The 27,399-nt window shown below is 53.8% G+C and overlaps 6 protein-coding genes across 8 annotated transcripts; all 6 read left to right on the top strand.

Annotated features, from left to right (window-relative positions):
- Positions 1-280: 280 nt before the first annotated feature.
- ABB37_01289 (hypothetical protein) lies at positions 281-934 on the top strand (the record flags this gene model as incomplete). Its single annotated transcript, XM_015797728.1, has 1 exon — positions 281-934. One exon carries the CDS (start codon positions 281-283, stop codon positions 932-934), a length of 654 nt encoding a protein of 217 aa, XP_015663248.1.
- A 596-nt stretch (positions 935-1,530) lies between these two features.
- Positions 1,531-2,438, top strand: ABB37_01288 (hypothetical protein; the record flags this gene model as incomplete). Of its 2 annotated transcripts, none has more annotated exons than XM_015797727.1 (1): positions 1,531-2,438. In XM_015797727.1, exon 1 carries the CDS (start codon positions 1,770-1,772, stop codon positions 2,436-2,438), a length of 669 nt encoding a protein of 222 aa, XP_015663247.1. In that variant the 5' UTR covers positions 1,531-1,769. The 2 variants fall into 2 exon arrangements, with proteins under 2 accessions (XP_015663247.1, XP_015663246.1); XM_015797726.1 differs by having other exon boundaries at positions 1,536-2,438.
- Positions 2,439-3,728: 1,290 nt separating this feature from the next.
- Positions 3,729-9,420, top strand: ABB37_01287 (hypothetical protein; the record flags this gene model as incomplete). Its single annotated transcript, XM_015797725.1, has 1 exon — positions 3,729-9,420. The coding sequence occupies exon 1, from the start codon at positions 8,362-8,364 to the stop codon at positions 9,418-9,420; it is 1,059 nt and encodes a 352-aa protein (XP_015663245.1). The 5' UTR covers positions 3,729-8,361.
- Positions 9,421-11,347: 1,927 nt separating this feature from the next.
- Positions 11,348-17,372, top strand: ABB37_01286 (putative methionyl-tRNA formyltransferase; the record flags this gene model as incomplete). 2 transcript variants are annotated; one of them, XM_015797724.1, is made up of 1 exon in its annotated part: positions 11,348-17,372. In XM_015797724.1, exon 1 carries the CDS (start codon positions 13,812-13,814, stop codon positions 17,370-17,372), a length of 3,561 nt encoding a protein of 1,186 aa, XP_015663244.1. In that variant the 5' UTR covers positions 11,348-13,811. The 2 variants fall into 2 exon arrangements, with proteins under 2 accessions (XP_015663244.1, XP_015663243.1); XM_015797723.1 differs by having other exon boundaries at positions 13,246-17,372.
- A 613-nt stretch (positions 17,373-17,985) lies between these two features.
- On the top strand, positions 17,986-20,471 carry ABB37_01285 (putative ATP-dependent RNA helicase; the record flags this gene model as incomplete). Its single annotated transcript, XM_015797722.1, has 1 exon — positions 17,986-20,471. The coding sequence occupies exon 1, from the start codon at positions 18,081-18,083 to the stop codon at positions 20,469-20,471; it is 2,391 nt and encodes a 796-aa protein (XP_015663242.1). The 5' UTR covers positions 17,986-18,080.
- A 524-nt stretch (positions 20,472-20,995) lies between these two features.
- ABB37_01284 (hypothetical protein) lies at positions 20,996-27,336 on the top strand (the record flags this gene model as incomplete). The annotated part of the gene is made up of 1 exon (XM_015797721.1): positions 20,996-27,336. The coding sequence occupies exon 1, from the start codon at positions 21,925-21,927 to the stop codon at positions 27,334-27,336; it is 5,412 nt and encodes a 1,803-aa protein (XP_015663241.1). The 5' UTR covers positions 20,996-21,924.
- Between the last annotated feature and the right edge of the window lie 63 nt (positions 27,337-27,399).

The raw sequence follows: 27,399 nt of genomic DNA, 5'->3' as shown, positions 1-27,399 counted from the left end.
GCGTGCAGCCGCTGAGGAGCAGGCCCGCCTTGAGCGTGCAGCCGAGGAGGAACGTCTTGTGCGGGCAGCCGCCGAAGTGAACAGGAGGAAATCAGAAATTGCTCAGACGGCTGCTGGCACGAAGTTGAACGCTGCAGCTTTCCGCGAGGAGGAGCGTCAGCGAGCCGCGTCGTTGGAAGTGACGCGACGGTTGATTGCCGTGCTCGAGGCAGAGGAGACGAGTGCACGCGCAAAGCTCTCGCGTTCCGCCCAGGAGGTGTCAACGACGCTGCTGAGTCAAATGATTCTCGGCGTGCAAATGATGGAGATGGACGTTTCGGCTCCGCGGACTACCGTCACCGCTTCCCACCAAAGCCTCGGTGCCCCTCGAATGGCTTCGACCGGCAACGACGACAAATGGGGCGACGACGACGACAACGACGGTTTCGAGGAGGTCGACATGACGCCAGCGCCGGCGTATCGTGCGCTGAATGCGCACGGCTCTCCCTGGGGCACCGTCAGTGTCGGTGGCCATGGCATCAACAGTGCCGTCGGTGCGTCCTCCGTTGCTGGTGCCACGCACACACCCGTGTCGGTGTCGCGTGACCCGCGCAGCGCAGCGAAGAAGAAGACGCCACCCAACACCCCTCTGGCGCATCGAGGAAGCGGTGGTGGCCCTGCGGTGTCCGTTGTTGCGACGACCCCGACGCCAGTGCGGCGTCCTGGTGGGATGAGTCTGCGGAAGAAGTCGCCGCCCGTGCGCTCGACCCCAGCGGGCGAGGGAGGGAGCGGCGGCGGGGTGACCCCATCCATGCTCGGCGTCCGCCCCGGCGCGGCGTCTGGTATGAAGCCGCTCCACCTGAGCACCGTTTCTTCATCCCCGTCGAGCATCGCGAAGCCTCCTGGTCATCAAGTGAAAATGGACGACGATGATAAGTGGGATGATGACTGGTAAGTTATGGAGACAAGAGTGAGGAGAGGAAAGACGTGGTGACGGAGAGGGGCACAACATGAGGTGTTGCGCACGCCGTGTGTGATAGCGCCTTCGTTGAACAACTCGTTTTTTGTGCTTTGTTTTTTTGCTCGCGGTGGTGCCTCAGCTCCTCCTAAAATTTACATTTTCTTTTCTGCTCTCTCTGGTGGGGAATCTATTTTTTTGGGTTTGTGAGTTGGACTTGCTTAGAGGGGTCTTTCCTTCCTCTTTTCTGTGTTTTGTATTCATTATCAGAGAAGATACTCGCGGCAATTTTCCTGTCTCATCAGACATGCGTTACGGAGGCAGGATGAGGACGACTCTTCCTTCACATCACGGCCGGCTCGAGACGCGTTGCGCATAATGGCCGTTCGCCTTTTTTGGGCTACCTCATGCTTTCCTCTATTACCTCCTGCTCCCCTTTCTCCCTCTCACCCACTCACCTTCATGCAATGCCGTGCCGCTCGACGAATTGTTGGTCGACTTAACACACACACACACACCATAAATCCTATTTATGCATGTACCCTTGCTTTCTCCTCTTCTCTCTGCCCTTGCCCACAAATCGCGCCCATCGAGGAAAGCAATAACAACTACTGCGCCACACATCATCGTAAAAGAAGGAAAAATACCATTTCTGCCGTTCGCAGGTTTTCCTTTGTTTTTTTGTTTTTGCGTTTTCTTAACTAACCGTTGTTCTTTGTTGTTTCTGCGTAGACGAGTGTTCCTGCCGTTCTCTGGTGTGGGTGTAACGCTTGTCTTCATCGCGCTGAGTGTTTTTATTGGGCTTCTAATCGTTTCTGTCTACTACTCGAAAATGTCCGCAGAGGAGCAACTGGACCACCACGCCGAGGAGCCGAAGCCGACGGCTGCACAGGCCGAGAAGGCGGAGGAGTCCGGGAAGGAGGCAGCGACGACCGCCACGCCGGCCAACGAAGCGCAGCCGTCCTCGTCGGCAAAGAAGAACAAGGCGAACTCCTATTATTATTGGCACGGCCATGAAAAGGAGCGGGCGAAGCACGGCGATGTGGCGCCGATGCCCACGCCGCACCTCGTGTCGAAGGACGACAACGTCACGGTGACCGTCCCAGTGGTGCCAACGGTCTCTGTTTCGAAGTACAGCTGGTGTGATGGTGACAAATTTGTTTCGGTGTACGTGGAGGCTGCCACGCCAGCCAGTGGCGAAACGCTGGCGGACGACTCCATCGAGGCCGTCTTCACACGCAACTCCTTTACGCTCTCCTTTACCACGACGGATCAGGCCGGCAAGAAGCGCACAAAGCAGATGGTGACGCGTCTCGCGAAGCGCATTGACGCCGACCGCAGCTCCACGAAGGTCAAACCGAAGACGCAGGAGATTTTGGTGAAGCTGGCGAAGAAGGTGCCGAGCGTTTGGCTGGATTTGGAGGGCAACGCCAGCGACCGCGACTCCGCTGATGATGAGCCGCCCGAGGAGAAATGCGAGGAGGAGGACGACGAGGAATGAAATGATCATGGCCGGCTTCATGTAATATGAATAATGGTAGAAGGCATGCACGAATCGTGGGAAGAGAAGTGACGTGAAGTGTGGACGAATATGATGACGAGAAAGATTCGCTCCGTTCCTCCCGTTTGTGCCCTGGCTTGCAATTTGCATCGCTTGAAAGGGAAAGAACGTCTGAAAGACCTGTGTGCATCTGCGGGTTTTTGTTTCTATTGCTGCTGTTTTGAGAGCGAAACGCAAAGAGATTGTCTATGAGCAGCAATTGACAGGCGCCATCCTCTGGCAGGCGATACTCCTCAAGTCATCACGCCCTCCTTTTTTTTTAAAAGTTTCCATTCTCTTCCCTGTCCTCTCCTTGCTGTCGGTGCTTTTTGTGGTCTTGGCATGTATGCGTCCCGCTTAAAGGACTCCTGCAAGACAAAAGGGATGCGTAGAATGCAAGAAAGGTTAGCCACATCCCCAGAACGACGGGAGGAGGAGGGGAGGAGTATTCAAGGCTGTATTTCAACTGGTTCGTTTCCACTATTACTTTGGTTTTATTGATGGGCTGCGAGAGCGGAGTTGCTGAGCGACGAGAAGCAGAAGCGACTGCTACACTGCTTTGACCGTTGCGCTGCAGCGACTAAACAGTTGAACACAAGAGAGGAGAGAACGCGGGAAACATCGGAAGCCGCTGTATTGAAGCAAACGTTCGAGAGGAGAGCACCCGAAAGAAATGAAGAGGCGACGTGTGTAAACGACTTCCCTCTGTCCCTTGCTGCGTATCTGTTACTTCTGCGTTGGTTCCTCCTCTTTTTTTTCTTTGTTTGTGACCAAAAAATAAGCGGGTCTTGTTTCTTCCGTTCTTTCTGCCCTTTCCCTTTCTTGTTTGTCCTCCTGACGTTGCTGAGTTCTGGTTTTCTGATATCAGCTCACCTACGCCCGCACCTCAGTCTGTGTACGTACACACAAAGCAGATACAGCTAAAGCCCGAATAGTTAAAGGGAATGCGTAGCTTTGCAAGTAGGAAAGCACGAGTGAATTCCTGGTCTGAGCCGGAAACGGTTTCTGACCTCTGTTGTTGAGGATCGGAATCTTCTTTGAAGCAGCGCGCCGCCCCCGCACGGGTTTGCGCACATGACGTCACTTCCGCTGAAGTTCTCCGCACTGTTCGCTTTTCTCTTCTCTGCGCCTTCGGGTCTCTTCTCTTCTTGTTTTTTGCTTTGGTGCGCGCCCGCCTTTTTGGCCGATCAACGCACCACCTGCAACGCGTTGATCCGACCATGCTCGCTCTCACGGTTTTACTTCGCCGTAGCCACTAGCTAAATATTTCTCATCTTCACCTCATCCCCCCTTTTTGCCGGTCAACTTCGCCCTTCACGTTTATTATTATTAATATTATCATTTGTTTCTTCTCTCGGGGGGCAAACCTTCTTACTCTTCACCCTCACCTCGATTCCACAGCACTGAGCACAAACACACGGTAACAGGAACCCCCTCCCCTCATCAACAACACAAGTGAGCACACAAGGAGGGCACAATCGACACATCAAACAAAGGTCAGTTTATGAGAATATTTGCGCTGTGTGATAAGACAAAGGACCTACGGTAGGAAGCAACAACGAGGTGCCCTCGCACCTTCGCATCATCGACGCATTTGTTGCGGGTGATCTTTACCTTGCTCCTTCGCATGCGTGAGGCGCTCTCGTCCTCTTCCTTGTTAAGCATTCCGTTGAAGGTGTATTTCTCCTTTCTTCTTCCTCCGGCTTCACCTTTTTTAGAAGCTGCTAAACTCCGTTCTTATTTTCCGTGGTTACCCTTCTTTCGTTTTCCTTCCTTCGAACACGCCGTAGAAGCCGTCTCCAACACGCCAGTGCTGGTTGAAACGCTTCTATCATCTTTTTTGTTCTGTCTTCTCTTTCTACCTCGTTTCTCACCGATCCTGAGCGGGCTCACACAACGCTGTCCTTAAAAGAAAATTAATACGAGGAAACTATTAAACAAGTACAATAGTTTATTACAGAGAAAGTGCCTAAAGCCCAGAGAGGATACAATACCAAAAAAAAAGAACTGAATTTTTTATAAAGGACGAAATAAAAGAGGCACCTGATCAGCTTGTCAAGGGTGGCGCGCACGGACGGTACCGAGCTACTCGCCTACGAAAAATTCCAGTCGAGACCGCGACACTCCTCCACACACCTGTTCGCGAAGGATTTTTTTTTTTTTCATTCCTTTCTTTCTGCCATCTTTTCTTACGAAAGGAAAGAAGAGCACCATCCCGTTTTCCTTGCTGCAAAGGGAGGGAAAGGGAGAGATTGTACGGCACACACGCAAACAACAAAAAACAAATATAAACAGAAAAAATAACCGACAACCGAGATTTGTTTTTGCCTCGGCTCTTCGAAAGGGATAACAATTCTCTTCTTTTCTTGTTCTTGGAGTTTATCCTCTTTGGTTTTGTCCTTTTCACGCTCCTCTCGAGCCTTTTCATTCGTGTGCACTCTACTTTTGTTTTTTTTTGTTTTCTCTCTATAGGTTTCTCTCCCCCTTCGTACTGACATCATCAACGATTCTCTTGGTTCTTGTTTGCTTTCTATATCTCTCTCTCTCCGTGTGTGAAGCTTTGTGACGCCGCTTTTGCTTCTGGTCTTTTTTTGGTCTCTCTTTCCGTAGCGTTTGGTAGATCTGACTAGGAAGAGGCCCTCCCCCGAAAAAAAACAACAGGAATCTGCCAGTTAAGACATCCGTTTATGGAAACCTGAATTCATTCCTTCGTGATTCACTGTGCGGACGCGTTATATAATCTATCTGTTTGATTTCTCTTTTCTGCTCTGTTGCTGACACATCAATTAAAAATAGACCAACAACAACAAAAAAAAACCGAAACTGTGTGCGTTGCTTAAGTGCATGGGGGATAAATAAAAGGAACGCATCAGTAAACAAACAAACAACAAAAGACAAGTATCTTCACTGATAGCTTGTTTTTTTTTTTCTGTTCTGTTTTCTTCGTGCTCGTTGGTCTCTGTTTTCTTTCATCTTGACAATCGTGCTGGAGAGAGGACCTTCACATTTAAAAAAACAACAACCGCAAAAACACCAAAAAAAGAAAAAGAAAAGAAAAGCAGAAGTGCCTTCTGCATACACAAAGCGACATCCCATTGCCCGTACCCCCAAAACGTGTCGAGCCTCTCCAATCGGTAGAGCCTTGAACAACATTTTACTTCCTTTTTTTTCTTTTTTTGTATGCACGTTACACTGTCCGATTGAGAGAGCTTAACCCCCACCTTTTCGTTCTATCTTACCGATTTATCAGTGGAATATATATTTGGCATGTTTTTCTTGTCTTATCTTTTCTTTCCTTTGCATTGACGACTCAAGCTATTTTCCTTTCTTCTTCTGTGTTTGTTGTGCTGGCGTATTTCGACTTTCTTTCAACGGAGAAGAATCTCAGCTGACAAATATACTCAAGTTTTTTTTTTCCGCGTTTGCTGTCGTCTGTCAGAAAGAACACAAAACCACTCACACACACCCTTATCCGGACAACTCGTCTGCTGCCTGATTATCCTCTCACGAACGCCTTGATTCTTGCGATTGAGTCCTGCGTCTTCCCCCATTTTTTCAAATCCGACTCTCACCAACGCAAAAATAATTAAAATAAAAAAAGAAGAAGCGAACGCCGTGCGCTTCCTTCCATTTTTTTTATCTTCCAAGATCGCAAACTCGCTGGTCGCTGACAAATCGAAAAGGGAATACAACGATCTCCTGCGTTTTTAAAGGCTGCTGATTACGGTGAGGACAAGCACGAGGAGAGAGCCGATAAGCAGAAGAGACTTCTATCCGCTTTTATATTTCTGTTCTGTTGCGCATCTTGTTGTATAGTTACGCAACTGTTTGTTCGCCTCTTTATCCATATTTCTTTCTGTGTGTGGCATTTGTGGAATAGTTAGTTAGTTAGTAATTTAGTTATATATATATATAGAAAGAGCAGCGTGTTGATTCATCTCTCACTCCAAAGTGCTGCTTTGTACCTCTGTGCACGTCTTCAGCGCGTCTTTCTTTCTTTTTTTCAAACAGCAAACGCTTCTTTATTGCTTGATTACAAGTTTTTTTTGTTTTTGTTCTCCTCCTTTTTGTGTGTGCGTGAGTATTTCGTCGCAGTCACCGAAATTCGAGATAGGCTTTAATTGTACCCAAGAAGCAAACAGTATTCCCGCACCAAAGTGGACTTTTTTTTAAATAGCACGACCGCTTTCTAAACGTGAGACCACTGCCACCTGCCCGTTTTTCTTTTTCCTTTCTCTTCCTTTCTTTATTCGTTTGCGTTCTTTTGTGTTTGCTGTTGAAGCGAGGGTTTCCAACCAGTCGCGAAGTTGTGTTTATCTGATTTGCGGCTGCCCCGCCGTTGCTGGTGTCTGAGTGAACTTTCTTTTTTCAGGTCCAAACTTCTGCTTTTCTCTTTTCCATTTCTGTGTGTGTGTGTGGACACCTCTGAAGTCCCCCTTTTTTCTACTCATTAGGAAGGTTTTTCTTTGTTTTACTGACGTGAAGTCAAGTTGGAAAAAAACCCGAAGGAAACAATCACCCCTTGCTCACTACGAAGATTTTCTTTGCGCAGCCCTCGCTGACTCGCCTTTTCTCTCAAGGCATCGACCTGACAGACTTTTCTTTATCCCTTTTTCCACTGTTTTTCTCTCTCAGAATAATAGCAATAGAAAGGAAAAGCGCGTGCCAGTCGTCCAAAGGTACTGCCGCTTTTCCAGTTGCTTCTCGGAAACTGGAAAGAGAAGAAGAAAGAAAAAGAGATACGCAACTCATTTGAGTAGGGGCCAGCTCGCATTGTAAACACCAACAAAAAGAGAAAGTACTGCAACTTCCTTTAGGAGAGGGTTTTGCTCACTACGGGGTGGGCGCCTAAAGGGTCCGAAGAGGGAAATTGTGCTTGAGTAAAAGTGACCTGTGCCTTCTTGTTTTTCCTTTCATTCCTCGGCTCGGTATCATAGCCACATATATATACTGCGACATAAGAACGGGCCCGTGTGAGAAGAAAATTTTATTCTTCTCTATTTCTTTACGAGTTCCTACCACGCGTATAAATAATCCATCAACGCGGAGTTACATCACTTCAGACCTTTGGTAGCTGCTCTTCTTTAGACCTTTTCCATCCTTTAGTTTCTTCGTGTACGAATTGTGAGAACCACATCCTGGTGCACAGCGTCCTCTTGGTTACCTTTGTGTGTTTTTATTTTTCAGGTTCGCCTCATTATTTGATATATCAAAGTCGTTTTTACCTTTGAAAAGAGCCACTACTAATAAAAAACGTTTTCTTTTCCCTCTGTCGTTTCATTCGAGCTGCAAAGCTGCCTTTCAGTTGCTGTTCTAAACGTTGGGGACGTACGACGGGCGTGTTTCACCGAGACGGTAAAGCACCGGTGGCCTTCTTGCGCAGTGTCTTTTTTTAAAACCTTTTTTATTTATTTGTTAAACTCACCTTCAATCACGAGGGTGTATTGCCGAAAAAAGAGTGAAATCTGTGTTTTCTTCTTCTTTTTAAGGTGGCTTTTATTTTGTCTCCTCGTTCGCCATCTCTTATAGAGACGCCTTGTTTCTTCTTTTCTCTTATGTGATTTCTGCACGAAGGGAGCGTGGGTGTGCATCATAGCGAGATCTGTGGTCTTCTACGAAGGTGAATACAAACCGCTTCTACTGTCTTCTTATTCTTCTCTTCTTTTTTTTGTTCCTTCTCGATTCTTTTCTTTTCTTGTCTCTTCTGTTTTGTTTTTTCCAGACTTTTCCTTTCTCTGTTTTCTTGCTAATTATATTTTCAGATATCCTGATCGCCCTAAACAGACAAACGGAAGCGACAGTTTTCTCTTCTGCCTGCTGAATTCTAACCGTTTTATTTGAGTATATATATTTTTTCTTCTGTGTGTCCTTTGACCAGTGTAAGATGACCTCACCTATCACTTCTGCTATCACCCAGTCGACGAACAGCGAGGAAAGCGGAAACGCTTCTTGCGGCACGCACATCACCCTGCCTTGTGAGCTCGACCCAACCACGCAAACAGCACCGTCGTCGGAGATGGAAGACCAGCTCTCGTTGAACCCTTCGCTCGCCTCCTCGCACTCCACGACGGTCCCTGAATGCAATAGTACGCAATGCAACACGCCTGTCAACGCGGCAGGAGTAAAGGCTGTCGCCACCGCCTTCCCGAATCTCCATCGTGTGACGTCGGTGGAGGGGTGCGGCCTACACGTGCCGGAGATCTACAAACGCGCTGCCGCAGATCAACAGGTGCGGGCGGCCATCGCAGTCAACGTGAAGCACGTCTTTCACTCCCTCACCGGATTCGACGTGGACGAGATCTTCGATCTCTTGTTCGTGGAGGAGACGTGGTTCTCGGCGGAGGTCGTCATTCACGCTCTCTGCCTGGTCAACCGCATCTCGCCTCGCTTCCCGTACTGGTGCGCGCACGCGATTGAATCGGACACCGACACCTCCAGCTACCACGACTCACCGATCCGCGGCGGTTCTGCCGCCGCCGCCACGGTTGCCGTGTCGCACGTCTGCAGCAGCACCTCGAGCGACTTTGGCCACCCGGACAACACCGATGTTCTCTCGGAGGCGTCTTTCGACCTTGCCAGTCGCTCGTTGGCGCGCAGCCGCAGCGGCAGCACGAACAGCCTTGGCGACGTCTTCACCCGCTCGAATAGCCCGCGGTGCATGACGGCGCTGCTGCTGCTGTCCAGCAAGTTTCACGGCGACATCGTGTACAACACCGCTTCGCTGTCCAACGCGGTGAACAAGTTCCGCGACGAGCAGATGAAGAGGATGGTAGATGCGCCCGCGTCGCTCTCGCCCGGGTTGCGCCGCAGGCCTCTCCTGCGCGTACTACCCGCCACGTTGGGCCAATGCGAGAAGCGTCTCTTCCGCGAGCTGGGATGCTCGGTGTTTGTGCACAAGGAAGAGTATCAGCACTGCGCCGATGTCGTGTTAAAGGGGATGTGAAGTTCGTGACGCGTTGAGAAGCCCTCCTTTCTCATGTTTCTTTCGTGTTTATTTATTTATTTAGTTGAATCTGTCTGATTAACCGTTGGTCATTCTCCCGCTTTCCCTGTTTGCCTCTCTTTTTAGGTTTTGTGATTTCCCTTTCTTTGTGTGTGTTTCTTCTATCCTCTTTGTACTGCCGCTACACGTGCGGTTTTACTTTTACGCGTTTTCCTTTTACGGTTGCGTGTTACACAGGTTCGTTCTTTTCCGTTTCGCACTAGTCCTCTCTCTCCTCTTCCCTTCTCCGCTCTCCGGTTGCCTCTGTGATGTACGTTGATGGCTTCCTTTTTTTTGTTTGAATTATTTTCCTGCTCTCTCACACCGCCCGTCGCTATGGCGAATTGACTGTAAACTCGCTGTATGTAGTTTCTTGTCGTTCAAATTCTTTTTCGTGGTTTTGCATCCCCCTTTTTTTTAAAGGTTATTCCTCGTTGTTTTTGTTATTTGATGATGTTGTTCTCTCGATTTAACAGAGGTCAGTCTTGCGGCTGACTCCATCAAAGACGTACGTCATACCGTGTTAAGCGAGCGATGTCGCAGCAAAAGTAATGTGAAGAGAAAAAGAAAGAATCGAGGACAGTTGTGACGCAAAAGATTTTATGTGAGCTATGCCAACCGGCAATGGTCAGCTTGTTTTTTTTTAAGGCAGAATGCTTGATCATAGTCGCTGAAAAACCCGAACCGCCCCAGAGAATACCGTAGGAAACGAGACAACGTACCTTCACAACTCATTGGCCATTCCTGAAGCTGCATCTTTTTTCTTCTGGCAAGATGAGTGACCTCCGCATTTTTTTTTTTTACTTGTTGTTGGTAACTGTTGTCTACAGGTTTCCGCTCTCTTCTTCTTTGAGTACATAACAGAGATGGCGAACACGCTTCCTTTCCATCATTTTAAAAAGCTATCGTTCAACACCAAAGAAAACAACAACAAAAATGTGTCTGGACGTTGCGTTGTTGTGGTTGTGCATCAGAGCTTTTCAATGAATCACTTCCCATGGAGCGACGCACAAACTTCGCTCAAAAAACAAAAAACACATCTTTTTGCGTTCTGCGCCTTCACTACCCGTTTTCTCTTTTTTGTTTTGTACTGCTGTCTTTGTGAGAGTTCTTCTTCTTTCTCTCTCTCTCTCTCTCTTTCTTTCTTCACTGTCATGGTATCTCGCCAGAATGGTGCTTTCAATCTGTACAGTGTTTCTGCGGCGGTTGTTTTTCTTCTGAAACGGAATTTTTGTTGAAGAACTCCGCATCTCTTTATTATTTTTTTTATCAATATTAATAAGCGCAATGAAACGTCATCGACGAGCAAAGTTGACTGAGCCGTCGTGGCGAAACTACCAAAAGAAAAGAGTTCTTTTTTTTTTTAAAACTATGGGCAGTGCTCGTGTCAAGCGCGCGAATTCCAGCTACGATTTTTCACCTGCAGCGGAATTTGTGTGCCTGTCCTTCGTCTTCGTGCCATCGTTTCCCTCCCTCTTTTCGCTGGCACAGCAAGAGACACAAAAATAACCAAAAGAATAGAAAAACACGCACATACATATTTGACACGCTAGCGTGCGTCTTTCAGAGGAGTGCCTTGCACGTCCGACAGTGTGCACGTATATAGGTCAGTAGGAGGCGCGCTGTTGGCACGTACTCTGAAATGGCAGCAGCGCCGTTGGAAAAGCTGCATTGTTGCTGTCACAATCGATTTTTGTTTTTTCATTTTTGTTTCCTCAATTCCTTTTTTTTTCCTTCTTCACTCCTGCGGTTTGACCGTTATTTTCTGTTCCTCTCACTTCCCTTCTTTTCATTTCGCTTCCTTTCTTGTTGACTTCTTTCTCCTGTACGTGTGCCCTCCCCCCTCCCCCTTCCTTGTTGCTTTCTTTTTTTCCTCACTTTGACGTCAGCAAAATACACAATTTCCATCACACCCTCTACTGCTCCTTCTTTCTGTTTTCGGCGCCTCGCGTGGCTCGTGTCCGGCCTCGCGCCCTTCTTTGCCACGATGGAGAACGAAAAGAAAGAACACCAAAAACCAACGATTTGCATTTTTTGTTTCCCACCTTCACCGCGGCCACCCTTAAAACTGATCGTGGGAGAGAAGAAGGAGATACTCAACTTCTGGATCATTTTCGCTCTTTTTCTTTGTGGAAGCGGTACCGAGAATGGAGAATGAAAAGAGAAACCTTTTCAGTGTCTCTTTGAAGCTGTAGAGTGATGGATTGTGATCGCTGCTTTCAATAGGTTTCCTCCTTTTTTTTTTTAATTTCCAGACCGCTCAAAGTCTTCCCGACAAGCAAAAATTTCTTCGCTGCTTTCCTCATCTCTTGTCCGAGCTGCTACACAAATAGCAGGCCTTCTTTATTACTATTGTCTCCGTTTACCCTTTAGTTCCTGATTATTTGAACTGACATCAGCGTTGTTTATTTTCTCTTTTTTTATTTGTGTGTCCTTGAATTTCTTCTTTAACTATTAGGCGTCTACAAAGGTGTCTTGTGCCGGTGCACGGACGCCATTCTCGCCGCTTCTTCGTTTTTGATTTGAATTTTCTCTTTTATCTTATCGGTATCCGAACTGTTATTTTCTTCTTGCTCTGTGGTGAAACAGCCTGACGTAACCCCTTCTTCTTTCTTTCTTTCTTTCTCTCTCTCTTATGCGCGCCGGGTGCGACACTTTCGGTGACCCAATGCGCGAGCACAGCACAAAAGAAAAGAAAAAGAAGAGAAAAATAAAGCTGGGAGAAAATTCCAACCAAGCGTAGTGCGTACGATGGTGCCTTCACGCTGTCTCCTCGACGTTTCGTTTTACGTGGTTCTCGTTCTCTTTCGTTTTCTCTGTTTGTTGTTACTGTTACTATTAATGGAAGCGCTGCACAGGAGAAGCAAGCTAAAAGAGAAAAGTTCGCTGCGTTTTTTTCCCCTAAAAAAACCCAGAACAAACTAAAATGGACTCGCCTTAAACGATGGCGGTGTCCGAAATAGTTTCGTGATGTTCTCGCCACTCCATTAACGAACGAACAAAGAGAAGTAATGGTGTAAGAAAGCTTCTCTTGTCAACTTGTCCCCTTCTTCTCTTCATAAAAATCCGAACGTCAGATGCTATTCGTATTCGCTATCACTATTTTTTTTTTTCTAAAGTGATTCATTGTTTTTGTTTTGTTTCTTTTCCATTTTTGGAAAAAATCAGCTTTTTTGGTTTTGTAGCTTGCATGAACGCATCATATATATATATATATGTTTTACTGTTTTTTTTTCCCATTTTCTTTCATTGACGTTGTTTAACAGGTCTCATCATCACTCCACTGATGTGGAGAAGAAAGAAGAAAGTGAAAAGAATAGTTTTTCTGCATACCAGTGGAAGACTGCTTTAGTAGAGAGTTCTGTCGTGGTTGCAAGAGAGCGTTGGTGGTGGGCACCTCCGTTTGCTCTCTCTCTCCATTGGAAGAGGCTGCAACCTCGATTTCTTCGGCAGGCATGTTGCGAGGCGTCGCTCGTCGTTCTGGTGCTCACGAATGCGCAAGCCAAGAGGCAGAGATGAGCAACACGGATGTATGCATTCACAGCGATGAACGTCATCTTTTCGGACAAGGATGGAACCTGAAACACCACAGACGAGATACAATTAGTAAAAAGGAAAAATTATCCAGGAGAGCTGCTTCCGTCCAATGACCTTTACTTCCATCGCTTCTCTTTTCTTGTTCCCTTCCTATTGTCTCACATTTCCATTATTATTACTATTATTATCATATATATATATATATTTCTCCGTCGTCATCTTCGCGGTCACTCTTGCGATAATTTGTTAGGAAGTGTAGTTGAGCGCGCTTCCAACTACTCACACTGAGGGAGTGAGAGGAATACAGACGCATTGAGTTTCTGTTTTTATGAGTTTTTCTTTTCGCGGCGTGTAGCGGGATATTCATCGTAGTCACGTGCACCGCTGATTTGGTGGTGCGAGAAAGGCGAGGAGCGCCCAGAAACTTTGGCATCTGCTTTCGTGTATGTTGCTGCTGCCCACCTCTTGTACCAGTTCGGCAGTCGCGGCTAGTTTGACGGACCAACTGAAGTTGACCCTTTTTCTCACTCACACTTCTTTCACATACCTTTTTTTTCTTTTTGTAAGCCACTAAGTCTTTCACATTTCTTTCTGATTCGATTTGTTAGGGAAGTGTACGTGAGGGGAGTATCGGCCACGCTGCTGCACTAGACGAAGTCGTAGCACCACGCAGGAGAGCCATACTCTTGAAAAACAAAAATCAACATTTTTGGTTGTTTCATTTTCTGATTTTCTGCTTCTCTGTCCTTTCTCTTTTCTTCTACTGTTTCGTGGTTTGGTAGGGAAAAACACAATAGTACATTGCTTCTGGTAGCATGCGGCATCGCTCCTTCAGTTTCACAGCTGCGTGCCCCGCACGTCGAAGAGTGCTTCGATTTGCAGAGGCACCTCCCCGGCGCACCTGCGGTCCTCTCACACTCCGACTATCCATACGTACGTACACCGCCATCCCGCTGAGCAAGGTGTTTCTTTGTCGTGGTGCTTGCCCACACCTTGCGGGCAACAGAGAGACAGCGTGCACCGCAGCACCGCCCCCCTGCGATGTGTCTTCCAACGCTGCAACGGCCACACATAATGTCTGCGTATGCCCGGCAGCAAACGACGCTCTGCTGAAGCAAAAGCAGTCGCACCGCTTTATGCAATGCCGCACCACGACTCACGTGCCAACGCTGGCATACGCCGCGTCGGCAGTGGTGGAGGAGCTGCGTGTGTGTGAGTCGGTGCGGCAGGCCTCTCGCGTGGCGTGTGTGCGCGTCCCTCGTCTGCTCGTCTTTGGCGGCGACGTAGTGTCTGTCACAGCGCTCGAGGCCCTTCACGCTCGCATGCGGTGCATCGTGTCTGAAGCGCTCCGCTGCTCTCGTCGTAGTGGTTTTGGTCGTCATACTGATAGTAGTAGTGGTAGTACGAGTGAGAGGCAGCCCGGTTCCTCCTCTTCACAAGTTGACGCGGTGGGTGACATCAACGCGGAGGAGGAAGAGGCCGAGGTGGATGCGTTTGTGCGGGAGCACATCACCGTGGTGTGCCCGGCGCTGCCGAAGGGCATCACGCCCGAGGAGGCGGCGAGAAAGTTTACGCGGCAGTACCCTGTCGCGCGGTACTGCATCGACCACGGACTCCCCATCATCCCCGTGGACCACTCAAAATCACTCACGCGGAGTACGCTACTCAAGGAGATGCTCCGCACTGTGCAGGGAACCGCCGCTGCTGCAACGCCGGGAGCCACGACACCTCCCGGCACCACGGCGACGTCGTCCTCGCACGCCGGCCGACCGCAGAGGAGCGCGCCGCTTACGCATCACCTGCCCTCGCACGTCCTCTCTGCGTCGCGGCTCGTGCACCGTCGTCACGCCACCTTCACAGCCGCGAGTAAGGCTGCGGATGACGCAACGGCGGGGAAGTATGGAATTCCGGGGAGGGGTGATGGCGCAGTGGCCGAGGTGCCGGCGCCGCACACGTGGGCCGCACAGGGCCGCCCCCTCGACGACTACGACCTCGCCGTGGTCGTGTCCTTCCGTTATTTTCTCCCGCAGCAGCTCCTGCGTGTGCTGCCGCCGGTGATCAACATGCACCCCTCGCTGCTACCACGTTACCGCGGAGCCAGCCCGATCTTCAGCGCACTGCGCCACAACGAGGCGGTGGGCGGGGTCAGCATTATCCAAATGAAACCGGAGCAGAAAGCGATGGATTCCGGCAGCATTCTGTGGCAGTGTGAGGTGCCCATGACGCCGGACATGGACATCCGCCTGTACTTTCCGCTGGTGACCCAGATTGGTGCGGCGGGGCTGTGCGATTTGATCTTTGGAGAGGCCCCCGCCTCCTCTGGTCCTTCTTCTTCCATCGCACGTGCGTCGAGGCACACAGCGGCAGCTGTGGCCACCTCTGCGATGACGGCGGCGGAGTGTGCGGGGGCTGCCGCTGCTGCTGCTGTGCTTAAGCGATCCAGAACGCACGAGATGGCCGTGCACCTGGAGGAGGTCATCACTGTAAAGGAGAACAGTTTCCATCGGACACTGCCAGAACGCGACGAAACATACGACGGTCACAGTGATGACGTTGCGGAGTGTCATGGAGCACGCAACAGCAGCAAGACTCCTCCGGCAGATCCACACGCACACGGCAGTGAGGAAACCCCATTCATTCCGCCGTGGGTGGCGCTTCGTCGCAGCAGCCTCATGCCCGTTGTCCACCGCTCCGACGGCCGCGCAACCCTCCTCTCGCCCCTTCACCACCGAGAGCGTCTGGCGCCCTACGCCGATCTGCCTGAGCTCTCTGCCTTTTCTTCCATCATCACAGCCCAGTCGACGGAGATGGCCACCGAGAAGGGAAGGACCGGCGGCGCGAACAGCAGCGCTGTCGGTGAGGAAGCACAGGCAGGCACTGCTACTGGTGGGGACCACACTGATACTCCCCGACCCTGCCGGCGCTGGATGACGCTGTGTCGCGGCTCCACCCACATCACCCCCGAGGCGGTACATGAGGCCAGCAACGCACACCGCGCGCTCTTCTTCCAAAACCTTGAAAGTGCCTCTGCTGCCGCCTCGTGCGGTGTTGGTGGCGCAGGTGGCGGAAAGCGCAAGAACGTTCCAGTCAACAAGAAGCAAGTCTCTCCGGCAGCCGCGGCGGAGCTGGCGGTCAGCACCGCGATGAGGTGCGCGGAGGTGTTCCCCAAGTCCGTCCTCAGCCCCCACTGCGACTGGCCCGACAGCTTCACCTACAGCTGGAAGTTTGCGCAGCAGCAGGAGTATGGCACCTTCGCCCACTTCACCGACGATCCTTTCCACGCCCCACTCCTCCCCAAAGACTCGGCCGTGCTGCGGTTTAGCGCGTTTACGGCGATGGAGGCCTTCGGGGTATGGCGTGCCTTCGTCGGCGGCGACTACTTCCAACCGTCCGTCAACGCCACGTTGGATAAAGGGAGCAGTCCGGTGCGAAATCAACTCGTTCATCGTGGCGTGCGGCGCCTGCTGCGGGAGCGGGCGAGGGCGCAGAAGAAAAAAACATCGCCGCCGCCGCAACAACAACAAAATCGGCAACCACGTCTGGATGAGGCGGCCGTAGCGACGCTGGTGGCGACGAGCGCGGATAACGAGACACCGGTCGGCATCGTCGTGGGCAAACACATCGACCTAGACGTCTTCAACCCCGTTGGATTGCGGCTGCTCGCAGAGGCGGAGAACATGCTGCGCATTCCGTGTACCTTTACCCAGGTGACGAACCCCACGCTGGTGCCGCCGTGTGTGCAGGAGGAGCTGGCGGAGGTCGAGCGGGGCGGCGATCGCTGCTGCGGCTGTCGACCGTCCGCACCGCTGTCGGGGCGACGCGTTCGGTTTTACCGCGCCCCGCCGGCCATTTTCCGCTCTCTGCTGTCGACGCGCGCCGGCGCCAGTGAAGATGACGAAGAGAGCGTGAACACGCAACGGCAGAGCGGTGCTGCCGCCGCCGCAGCAGCAGGCAAGAAAACGGCTCGCGTCCACGGTGACGCAGCCTCGGACAAGGCCGAGACAAACGATGGAGAAGCGGCGACGGAACCCAAGGGTCGCTGTAGCAGGAATGCAGCGAGGAAGTCGCGGCTGCAGCGGCAACAGCAGCAACCGGACGAGCCGGCGGAAGATGAGGAAGCGCCCGATGACTACGTACCAGACGTGATCCATGCAGCCCCGCCAACGGAGCACCGCTGGCACATCCCCCCTGGCACTGGGTACTTCCCTGAGTCCGATGAGAGCTACGGCGCCATCAAGTGCAGAGAGGGATGGTTTCTATGGAAGGAAGCACACATGAAGTGGGCCAACAAGGCGCAGCCTACCGTGCTGATCCGCAAGGGCCTCGCCATGAAGACGGGTGTGTTATACGTGGGTCTCTTTTCGGAGTATTCGTAGTCCGCAAGAGAAGATAGCGATGTGTCGGGGTGCTTTTCCGTAGCGGAAAAGCAACGGCAACAGGAATGCTAGGATACTGCGCTTGGGACTTTGCTAGACGTAGAAGGAGTGACAGCGGGACGCCGAGGTGCTGACTCTCGTGTGTTTTTAATATGCGCTACTTTTAGCTTCCTTGCTTCTTCCTTTGTTTATTTCTCTTTGTTTGTTTTCCTTAGCCGTCTCAACGAGGTGTCTGGACCTCCGCAACATCTCTGCATGCATCCTTCGAGGAGAACTTCAGGATCTTTTTCGTGTGGTATCCACACGTCAAAGCAACGTCCCAAATAAGAATACTGCTACTAATAATAATACCTGTGGGCTTCACGTCACGCTGTGACGTAGTCGGGGGAGGAAGAGGAGAGAGAGCAAATAGACCTCTTCTTTGTGAAGAACGAAGAACGTACTCGTTGGTCTCCGTTGCAAGAGGGCTTGGCTTGCCACGCTTCTGAGAAAAAAAAAGAAGCAAACAAAGAAGAAAAAAAAAAGAATCAGCGCTGCGTGAATTCCTTTCTGTCGCCTTCCCATCTTTGATAAACGCACCCTCACACGTGCGTGTCTTTCTTATTTATTTTTAGCTCTCGACTCAGAGAATTGAGCTTCGGCGAGAAAGCAACCGTATCAGGCACACATACCCAAACACACACATACGGACCGACCGACGCAGGCATTATGGGTACTAGAGGACGGCGGAGGAAGCTGCGTGAGCGGGAAGCGCAGGCCCGGCAGCAGCAGACCGAGGACGCGCAAAAAGGTTACGGCAGCGATGAAGATGACGACGACGATGCGGACGAAGTGGTGACGATGGGTAACGGACCCTTCCAACCACCCGTCGACGCGATGGGGCGGCTAAAAATGAAAAAGAACGACTTCTTCCGGATGCAGGATGCGGAGGTGTTGGAGCAGATGCAGGAGGAGCACCAGACGCGACGGCAGCAGACGCAGTCCGGCGTCGTGGTGGTGGGTGGGGCCAGCCGCAAACGGGGGCGTCATCGCAGCAGCGGCCGTGCGGAGCCGGAGTCAGCGCAGGACGTCGCGGCGGCGACGGCGCGGGATTACCTCGGCCATGACTACGACCACGCGGACCTTTTCGGCATTTACGGCGGAAACGCGGCCCGGGCGACGCTCTCCTCTTCCTCCTCTTCCTCCGCCTTGCAGGCAAACAAGAGCGAAAAGCGAAGGCGTCCCGGCAAGGATGGCAATGAAGGCAGGGGAGGCGCCGTGCGTGAAGGCGCTGCGACGTCTGTCGACAGCGCGGGTAGCCTTGTGGAGGCGGAGAATGAGCTGCTCGAACAGCGCCGCCGCGCCGCTCACGGTGCGCTCTTCAACCATCCTCTTATTGGGCTTGATGCCGTCGTGGTGGGGGCCCTTCAACAGGAAGGCTTTCACCGCATGACCCGCATTCAGGAGCGAAGTATTCCGTACGCCCTCGAAGGTTACGACTTGCTTGGTCAGGCCTGCACCGGCTCAGGTAAAACACTCGCCTTCTGTGTGCCCCTCTTGCACATGGCGAAGAACACCATTAAGAAGTATCCGCACGCCACCGTCGGTCTCATACTCGCCCCTACGAAGGAGCTGTGTGTGCAGACGCACACCATCCTCACTACTCTGTGCAAGAACATCGCTGCCGTGCCTGCCTCCGACGGCGGCGTCCTCTATCACGTGCAGCTCATCACCGGCGGAACGAAAATGACGGAGGAGCGACGACAGCTCACTTCGGGTGTGTCCTCCATCGTTGTGGGCACACCAGGTCGTATTCATGAGCACGTCGTTCACTGCAAGGGCTGGGATCTCTCCCGGCTGCGGCTTCTCGTGCTGGATGAGGCAGATCGGATGCTGGCAGAAGGCTTCCAGCGTGATTTGGACGCCGTCATCTCCCGCATCCCGAAGGGGCGGCAGACTTTTCTGTTTTCAGCGACGAACTCCAAATCGGTGCGGGAGCTGGCGCGGCTGTCCCTGTCTCGCCTCCCGCTGTTCATCAGCACCTCGGGCAGTGCCCCGTCTGCGGTGGACACGTCAGAGGGAGGGACAGCGGAGGGTAACGTGGCGTCGGCGAAGGCACAGTTGCCGCCGTACCGATTGTTTAACGATCCAGAAAGCGAAGACGAAGCGGAACGCGCGGATACCGCTGGGAATGAGGAGGAAGAGGAAAGGCAGGAGGATGAGCCGTCCGATCGCTACAGTGACGACGCAGAGGGCAAAGACAACGCCATCCCTTCCTCACTCCGGCAGTTTGGCCACATTGTGCCCTCGCAAGACCGTCTGCGTGCCCTCTACACCTTTGTGAAGCAGGTGGCCCGTCGCGCCAAGGCGATGGTCTTCTGCTCCACCGTCGCCAGCGCCACCTTTCACTGCCAAATGATGGGCTCCGTCGGCTTCCACGACGACGTGATGATGCTGCACGGCCACATGAAGCACCGCCAGCGTGTGCAGGCTTTCCAGGTCTTCACGGACTGGAAAACCGGCGTGCTCTTCTGCACGGACGTGGCAGCGCGCGGGCTGGACATCCCGCACGTGTCGTGGATTCTCCAGTACGACCCTCCGCTGGATCCGACGGAGTACATCCACCGCATCGGTCGCACGGCGCGTGCCGGCAGCGTGGGCAACTCCCTTCTCTTCTTAACGCCGGAGGAGGCGCCTTTCCTGCGCTACCTTGCCAGCTTCGACATCCACCTGCAGAAGTACCCGATGCCGGAGAGACTGCCGCGCATTCAGGAGAAGTTTGAGCACGTGCTTCAGCTGGACGAGGTGGTGGCCAAGAGCGCCGTCACGGCGTATCGCGCGCACATCGGGGCCTATCAGAGCCACATTCTGAAGGAGACTTTTGACGTTCACAAGCTCGATTTGGAGGCGCTGTCGAAGGCGTTTGCGCTGACCGCCGTACCCCACGTCACGCTGCCTCGCAACACCGAAGAGGAGAAGCGCAAGGAGTACGTGAAGGGCAAATTGAAGTCACTTAACCGACGCAGGTTGGATGCGCTGCGGCATTACGAGATGAACAAGACGCGGCCGCAGTGGGAGGAGGGTAGCTTTATCGGGGTACGGCGCCCCTCGTTGAATTGAAGAAGGTGCTGACATGCTTCCTCCAACTGGCGAAGGAGAGACCTAGCAAGCTGATACCGGTGTGCCTACACAGCGTGTCTTCGTGTGCCTTTTTGTGTGTTTTTAATAGTTAATTTTTGTTTTCTCTTCTCCGACTAAAACAACGTAAGTTTGTCTTCTTTGGCAATAAATGAAGAAGCCGAAAACTAGAAATCAGTCGAGCAACACCTGCTTTGACCGCAATCTAAGGGAAGACTTTGTATTTCCAGGCTTTGTGCAGGTGATTAACTGGCCAATGAAAACAAGTCGTTCATTGTTGAATTTGTAAGCGAATGCATCACGAAGTGGGTTGGGTTCCAAAGGAAGAAGAATACGGAGGACACGTTCACCATGATAGTTTCATCTGCCTCCCTGATAGTCAAAGCTCCGGTGTCTTTGTGCGTCTGCGTTCTCTTGATCGGACTCCCGCTCTTTGCTGTTCTCTTGCTCTTTTTTTGATCCTCCTTTGCGCCCACGTGGCACAACACACGCCATGCCGGTGATTAGTAGCCGCCGTTTTTGCGAAAGAGCTTCTTTTCCTTTTCGCACTATTCATCAGCCCACTCGCCAGCTCTCACGTGCACGCAACGTGCGAGAAGTGCTGTAAAGAGTGGGCTGCCGTACCTTTATTATTATCATTGAAGGGACGCGCTTCTAAAATCTGCTGAAAGCAGAGCAGCAACACACTGGTGCACGCACCGAGAAGTTGACGACGGTATCGTTTTGTGTTTTCAGCCTCGCGATTATTCGTCGTTGCGTCGACAGGGAGGCTTTACGTGTAGACTCCATACATTTCATAAATATATGTCTAGTACATCTTTTCTCTTTTTCTCTTTCTGTTCTCCCACGATCGATTACGTATATTAATATTCATAACTCTACGAGAGATAAAGCCTCTCGCACTATCATTGTGATTCGTGGAGGCTGTGTGCTGCTTGACGGCTACTCCATTTGCCGCGGATCATCATGTCCACCTCACCCGCCTCCACCTCTCCCGCAGCCGATGACGCACAGAGGCTCAAGGAGGCGCAGCTGAAGATCGGCATGGCGCTGAAAAACGCGCAGTACGCCTTGACAACACACGCCCACCGCGGGTTGGCAGCGGCGCTGCACGAAAACGTCAACGCGCTGACCGCCCTCTCCACGTATCTTTCGCTCTCCGGCAGTCCCGTCAAGGCGGCTGCGATTGCGGGGCAGATGGCGAAGATTCTCAAGTCTGTCGTCACCTACGTCTCGGCCAAGGGAGCGCAACACCGGCTCCTCGCACCACGGCGCGGACAACTCGCGGCACAGCAGCTCACCGACTACACCCACCGGCAGCGTGGTGCTACCCGACGAGACGGGGTTTCCGTCAGGCACGCCGCGCGAGGCAAGCCCGCAGGTAGCGGAGCTTCAGAGGGCGCTCGAGGAGCTCACAAAGCAGCGCGACAACCTGATGGAGGAGAAGCAGGCCCTCGAGGCACAGTTGGAGGAGGCACGTCTGGCCACCGTTTCTAGCTCAGCGGCGAGCGTGACGGCGAGGAGCGACGCCGCAGGCAGCACCGACAACACTGAGGCGATGCTGCGAAAGCTGCGCGCCGAGGTCGATGCGCTCAAGCGCGAGGTGCGGGCAGAGCACATGAAGGCGGCCGCGCTGACTGACCAGCTGCACGAGGCAGAGGAGCAAATCGAGGACAAGGTGGACCAGGTCCACGCCCTCAAGTCGCAGCTGCGCATCTCACAGGAGGAGAAACTCTCGCAGGATGCCGCGTTTTCGAAGAAGGAGGAGGAGATCAAGGCCCTGCAGGAGTCGCTGCTGCAAAACACACGTCAAGCGTCTGCGACGGCCGCGGCAGAGTCTCGCGTTACAGCGCCGCACGGGTACGTAGACAAGGACGACTTTGACGCACTGAAACTGCAGAATCAGCTTCTACAGCAGGCGTTGCGGGAGCAAGCAACCAAGGCACGGCCAACCGACACGCAGAGCGCCATCACCCAGGAATCCCTCGAGGAAATAGAAGCCGATCACCAACAGCAGCTCGAGGCGATGAAGCTCACCATCCAGGAGCAGTTTAACCGCGAGACGGAGCTACTGGAGAAGCAGCGTGGCATGCAAGACACGATTGATGACCTTCAACGGCAGCTGCAGCTGAGCAGCAACCGCCAGTGGGTGCAGCAGGAGCGCGAGAAGCACCTAAACGAGATGGACACCGCGAAGGCGCAGATGGAGGCGCTGCAGGACACAATTGAGAAGCAGGAGAAAGAAATGCACCAGCAAAAGGAGCGCATCGACGAGCTCGAGGACGCAGAGAAGAGCGTTGCGGAAGCAAACAAGAACTTGAAGGTGCACTACGAGACGCAGCTGTCGGAACTCCGGACAGAGCTTCAAAACGCAAAGGATCAAATTGAAGCGTTGACAGCACAGAACGACGCCCTGCGCGAGCAACTGGACAACGAGCGCCAGCAGCACGAGACATATCGAGAACAGACCCAGCGAAGCGACCAGGCGAAGCTGTCGGAGCTGCGGCAGCAACTAGCAGCAGAGCAGGAGCACTGCACGGCAATGGAGGCGACCGCAGCAAAGCGTGATGCCGAGGTGCAGCAGCAAATCGCACAGCTACAGGAAACGGTCGAATCGGAGCGGCGTGCGCACGAGGGGCAGGTGGCTGCGCTTCAACAGGAGCACGACGACAAACTTTCACAACTCCAGAAGAGCCATGTGTCTCAGCTGGCACAGCTGACGCAAGAGGTGGAGGTCGCCCGCGCACAAGCGGCGGACGTGCACGGCAGTGCGACGGAGCGTGACGCAACGGCACAAGAACAGATCGCACGCCTTCAAGAAATGGCTGCAGTGGAGGAGCAAACGCACAAGGCGCAGATGCAAGAGCTGGAGAACACGCACGCAGGTGAAGTAGGGAAGCTGCGGGAGCAGTTGGCTGCGGAGAGTGAACTCGCGAAGGCGGCCGCGGCGACCGCGGCGGAGCGCGATACGACGGCGCAACACAACGCCGAGCAGCTTCAAGCCGCTTTACAGGAAGAAAGCGCAAAGTACAAGGCGCAACTCGAGGACGTCGAGCACATGCTCGAGGCCGAACGTGCGCACGCCGCTGCTGCGGAACAAAATGCTGCGGCACGTGACGCGGCGCTTGCACAGCTGCGCGAGCAAATCGCCGCCGCCACGGAGCAGCACGAGGCCCACCTTGCACAGACACAGCAACTGCACGACGCACAATTGTCACAACTGCAGGAACACCACGAAGCGGAGGTGGCGCAACTCAAGCAACAACTGAATGCGGAGAAGGAGCGGGCGTCCGGCGCGGACCAACGCTGTGCGCAGGTGCAGACAACCTTAGCCGCCGAACGGGATCAACATGCCGTGGAACTCTCGAAGCTGAAACAAGACCACGTGACCCAGCTGGCAGAGGTAGAAGAGCAACTAGAATCTGAGCGTGAGCATGCAGTAGCGGCCAAGAACGAAGCATCCGAGAGCGACGCGGTGGCACAGCAGCACATCGAGCAGCTGCAGCACGCACTGAACGCCGCGCAGGAGCAGCATTCGGCCGAGGTGTTGCAGCTGCAGGAGCGTCACGCAGAGGAGCTTGCGCAAGTGCACCGCGCCGCGGACGAGGAGCAGCAACATCAAGACACGCAAGTCGCGGAACTCAAGAAGAACCACGAGTCGAAGGTGGCGAAGCTCGCGCAGCAGCTCGAAGAGGAGAGGGAGCGTGCAAACTACGCGGAGGGCAGTGCGACAGAACGTGACGCGGGTGCGCAGCAACGCATGGACCAACTTCAGAGCACCATTGACGCGGAACGTGAGAATCACACAGCAGAGCTCGATGAGGTAAAGCAAAGCCACGAGACGGAAGTGGCACAGCTCCGAGAGGAGATCGCTGCTCAGGAGGAGAAGCAGAAATCTCAGCTTGCTGCGCTGCAGAGCCGCCACGATGTCAACATCAAGGAGCTTGAGGAACAGCTGACGGCGGAGCGGGAGCGGGTTACAGCAGCGGAGGCGTCGGCGACGGACGGCAACACCGCAGCTCAGCAGCAGATTGCCCAGTTACAAGAGACAGTGAAATCGGAGCGCCAGCAGCATGAGGCGCAAGTGGCGGAGCTAAAGCACAAGTACGAGACGCAGCTAACGAACCTGCAAGAGCAACTGCATGAAGAACAGGCGGTCGCGAGTGCGGCGGAAAGGAAGGCGGTGGAACACGACAACGTGACAAGGCAGCAACTCCAGCAGTTAGAGGCGAAAGTTGCCGCTGAGATCGCCGAGTTAAATGCGTCCCTAACAGCGGAACGTACGCAGCATGCAGACCGAGTGGCGCAGCTGCAGAAGGATCATGAGTATCAGCTTAAGAAGCTCGCGCAGCAGCTCGAAGAGGAGAGGGAGCGTGCAAACTACGCGGAGGGCAGTGCGACAGAACGTGACGCGGGTGCGCAGCAACGCATGGACCAACTTCAGAGCACCATTGACGCGGAACGTGAGAATCATGCAGCCGCAATTGCCGAGCTGCAGCAAAAGCACACCGCTGCCCTAAGTGAAATGGACCAATCATACAAGGCACAGATTGCGGAGCTCCAACAGGTGGGGGAGGCAGAGCGTCAGCGTGCGACCGCATTAGAAGGCTCCGCAAAAGAGCAAGAGAGCGAAGTGCTTAGGTGCGTGAGAGAACTGCAGGACACCCTCAACAGCGAGCGGGACGAGCACGAGGTGCAGCTCACGGAGTGGAGAGAGAAACTCGCGGCGGAGCACGCACGTGTGGCAGCGGTGGAGGCCAACGTGGCAGAACGCGACGCCGCGGCTCAGCAGCTGCAACGCTCGATCACAACGGAGCGCGAAGAGCACGAAGGGATAGTTTCGGAGTTGCGGCGAAACCACGACAAGGCCCTGGCGGTGCTGAAGCAAACCCATGGCACAGAAATGGCAGAGTTGCAGAAACAGCTGAACGCTGCTCGGGGCCGCGTGGCGGAGGTCGAAAGCGAAGCCTCCGAGCGTGGGGCCGACCTACAGAAGAAGCTGACTGAGCTGCAGGACTCGGCAGCGACGGACCGCGGCTTGCTACAAGGCGAAGTGGCGGAGCTGAGGCAGAAACTGGAGGTGCAGTCGTCTCGGGCCGACGCGGCAGAGGCGGCGATGAAGACGAAAGCGAAGGAAGCTGCCCAGGCGATGAAGGTCGCTGCGGAAGCGCGTGCGGCGGAGGCGGATGCGATGAGAGCGGAGCACGAAGTAGCGATCAAGCGGATGCAGGAGGACACCGCCCTGCAAGTGAAGCGTGTACGGCGGGAGATGGCGGACAAGGTGACGGTGGCCGCCCAACCAGTGGACTGGCTGAAGGACGAAAACGAAGCCTTGAGGAAGCAGTGCCAGGAATGGGAGGAAAAATGCAGGACGGCGACGAAGGAGAAGACGGCAGCGGTGCAGAAGGCGCGGGAGGCGGAGCAGACCCTGACCTCCCGCAAAGCGGAAGTAAAGCGGCTGAGAGAGGAGTGCAACGCGATGCAGGACTCGATGACAAAGTCGCTTGAGGAGAAGGAGGCGGCCATGACGCAGCTGGCGAGCAACGCACAGGCGGCCGAGGAGGCGCGGGACACCGCCGCACGGCTGACGGCCTTGCGGGGGGAGATGCAAGAGCTGCAGCAGCAACTCGAGACCGCAGAGAAGGACAAGGGCCTGCTCGTGGCCCGGTATAAGCGTGCGACGGCGGAGAAGGAGGAGTGCGCGGAGGCGACGAGGAAGTTGCTGACGCAGTACAAGGAAACGGCGGCTGCGCTGGAGAAGCTGAGGGCGCAAAACACAGCCGCAGCGGCGGTGGAAAAGGAAGGGGCGGAGCGTGCGAATCGCCCCCGTGACCTTCCCGCAGAGGTGGAGAGCTCCTTCAACGGCAGCGCAGAACCGTCTTCGAAGAACGGCGCCGTCAACAAGGACCAGGTGAAAAAGATTGAGGACATGGAGAAGCTGGTAGATGCCCTTGTGACGCAGCTGGATGCGGTGAAGAGGGATAACGCACAGCTGCAGAGAGACCTCGCCACAGCGCGGGAAGCAGCGGTCGCTCCCAAAGCCGCGTCGCCGCCGTCGCCCAAGGACGCCCCGGACACGCTGACGTCCCTCGCGGATATGCGCCAGGTGCTGTCTAAGATGCACGCACAGGCCCTCCCTGCATTGAATCGCGTCTACCAACGTGTGCAGACAGCCGCAGCAGCGAATGTGGTGTCGATGAGCCAGTTGGATGCCATGAGGGAGCTCTACGCGGCGATGGAGGAGGCGCATGCGGAGACGCAGGCGACGCTCGCGGACTTCGACGGCGCTGCGCAGCGACTGCGTGTGTCGGCGGAGCTGCAGGGGGTCCTTTACGGAAAGCTGTTATCGTCCCTGCGCTCCACAGAGGCGTCCTCGACGTCGCCGGTGATGGATGTGGCGCTGCTGTGTGCCTGCACCGCACTCTTCACCGAGGTGTGTGCTGGACCGGTGGAGGAGGCCAACGGTAGTCATGTGGCGAACCACGAGCCTTCTCTCCGAATAACTTCACAGCCCACGCGAGCCGAATCGTGCTCCGACCGCCCGTCGCAGAGGTCGCAGCAGGCGTCTCTGCGGTCACCTCCCGCCGTACCCGCCAGCACGGCCACCGTGGATGGCGCGCGCCGCGTGATTCCGCTTCACCAGCGTGACGACGAGCGCGGGGACGGACCGTCGGTCTCATCAGTCGTCACGCCTGCGGGAGAAAGACGGCGAAGTGGTCGCTACGCAGTGCGCGGCAGCCCGCAGCGCGGTGCCTCCTTCGACAACTTTGCTGCCGCGCAGGCGAACATTTCCGCTGCAGAGCAACGTGCTAGCTTACGTCCCGCCCCAACGCCTTCGTGGAGATAAAAAAGAGGAAAATGCTGCACTTTTCTGTCGTGACCTCCGACATCAGCTTCAGCAGCTTTGCTG

The sequence above is a fragment of the Leptomonas pyrrhocoris genome (assembly GCF_001293395.1).
Source record: "Leptomonas pyrrhocoris isolate H10 chromosome Unknown, whole genome shotgun sequence".
In the NCBI taxonomy this organism is placed as follows: domain Eukaryota; phylum Euglenozoa; class Kinetoplastea; order Trypanosomatida; family Trypanosomatidae; genus Leptomonas; species Leptomonas pyrrhocoris.
Note: the sequence above shows the minus strand (reverse complement) of the source record. Positions and strands in the feature narration are given on the sequence as shown.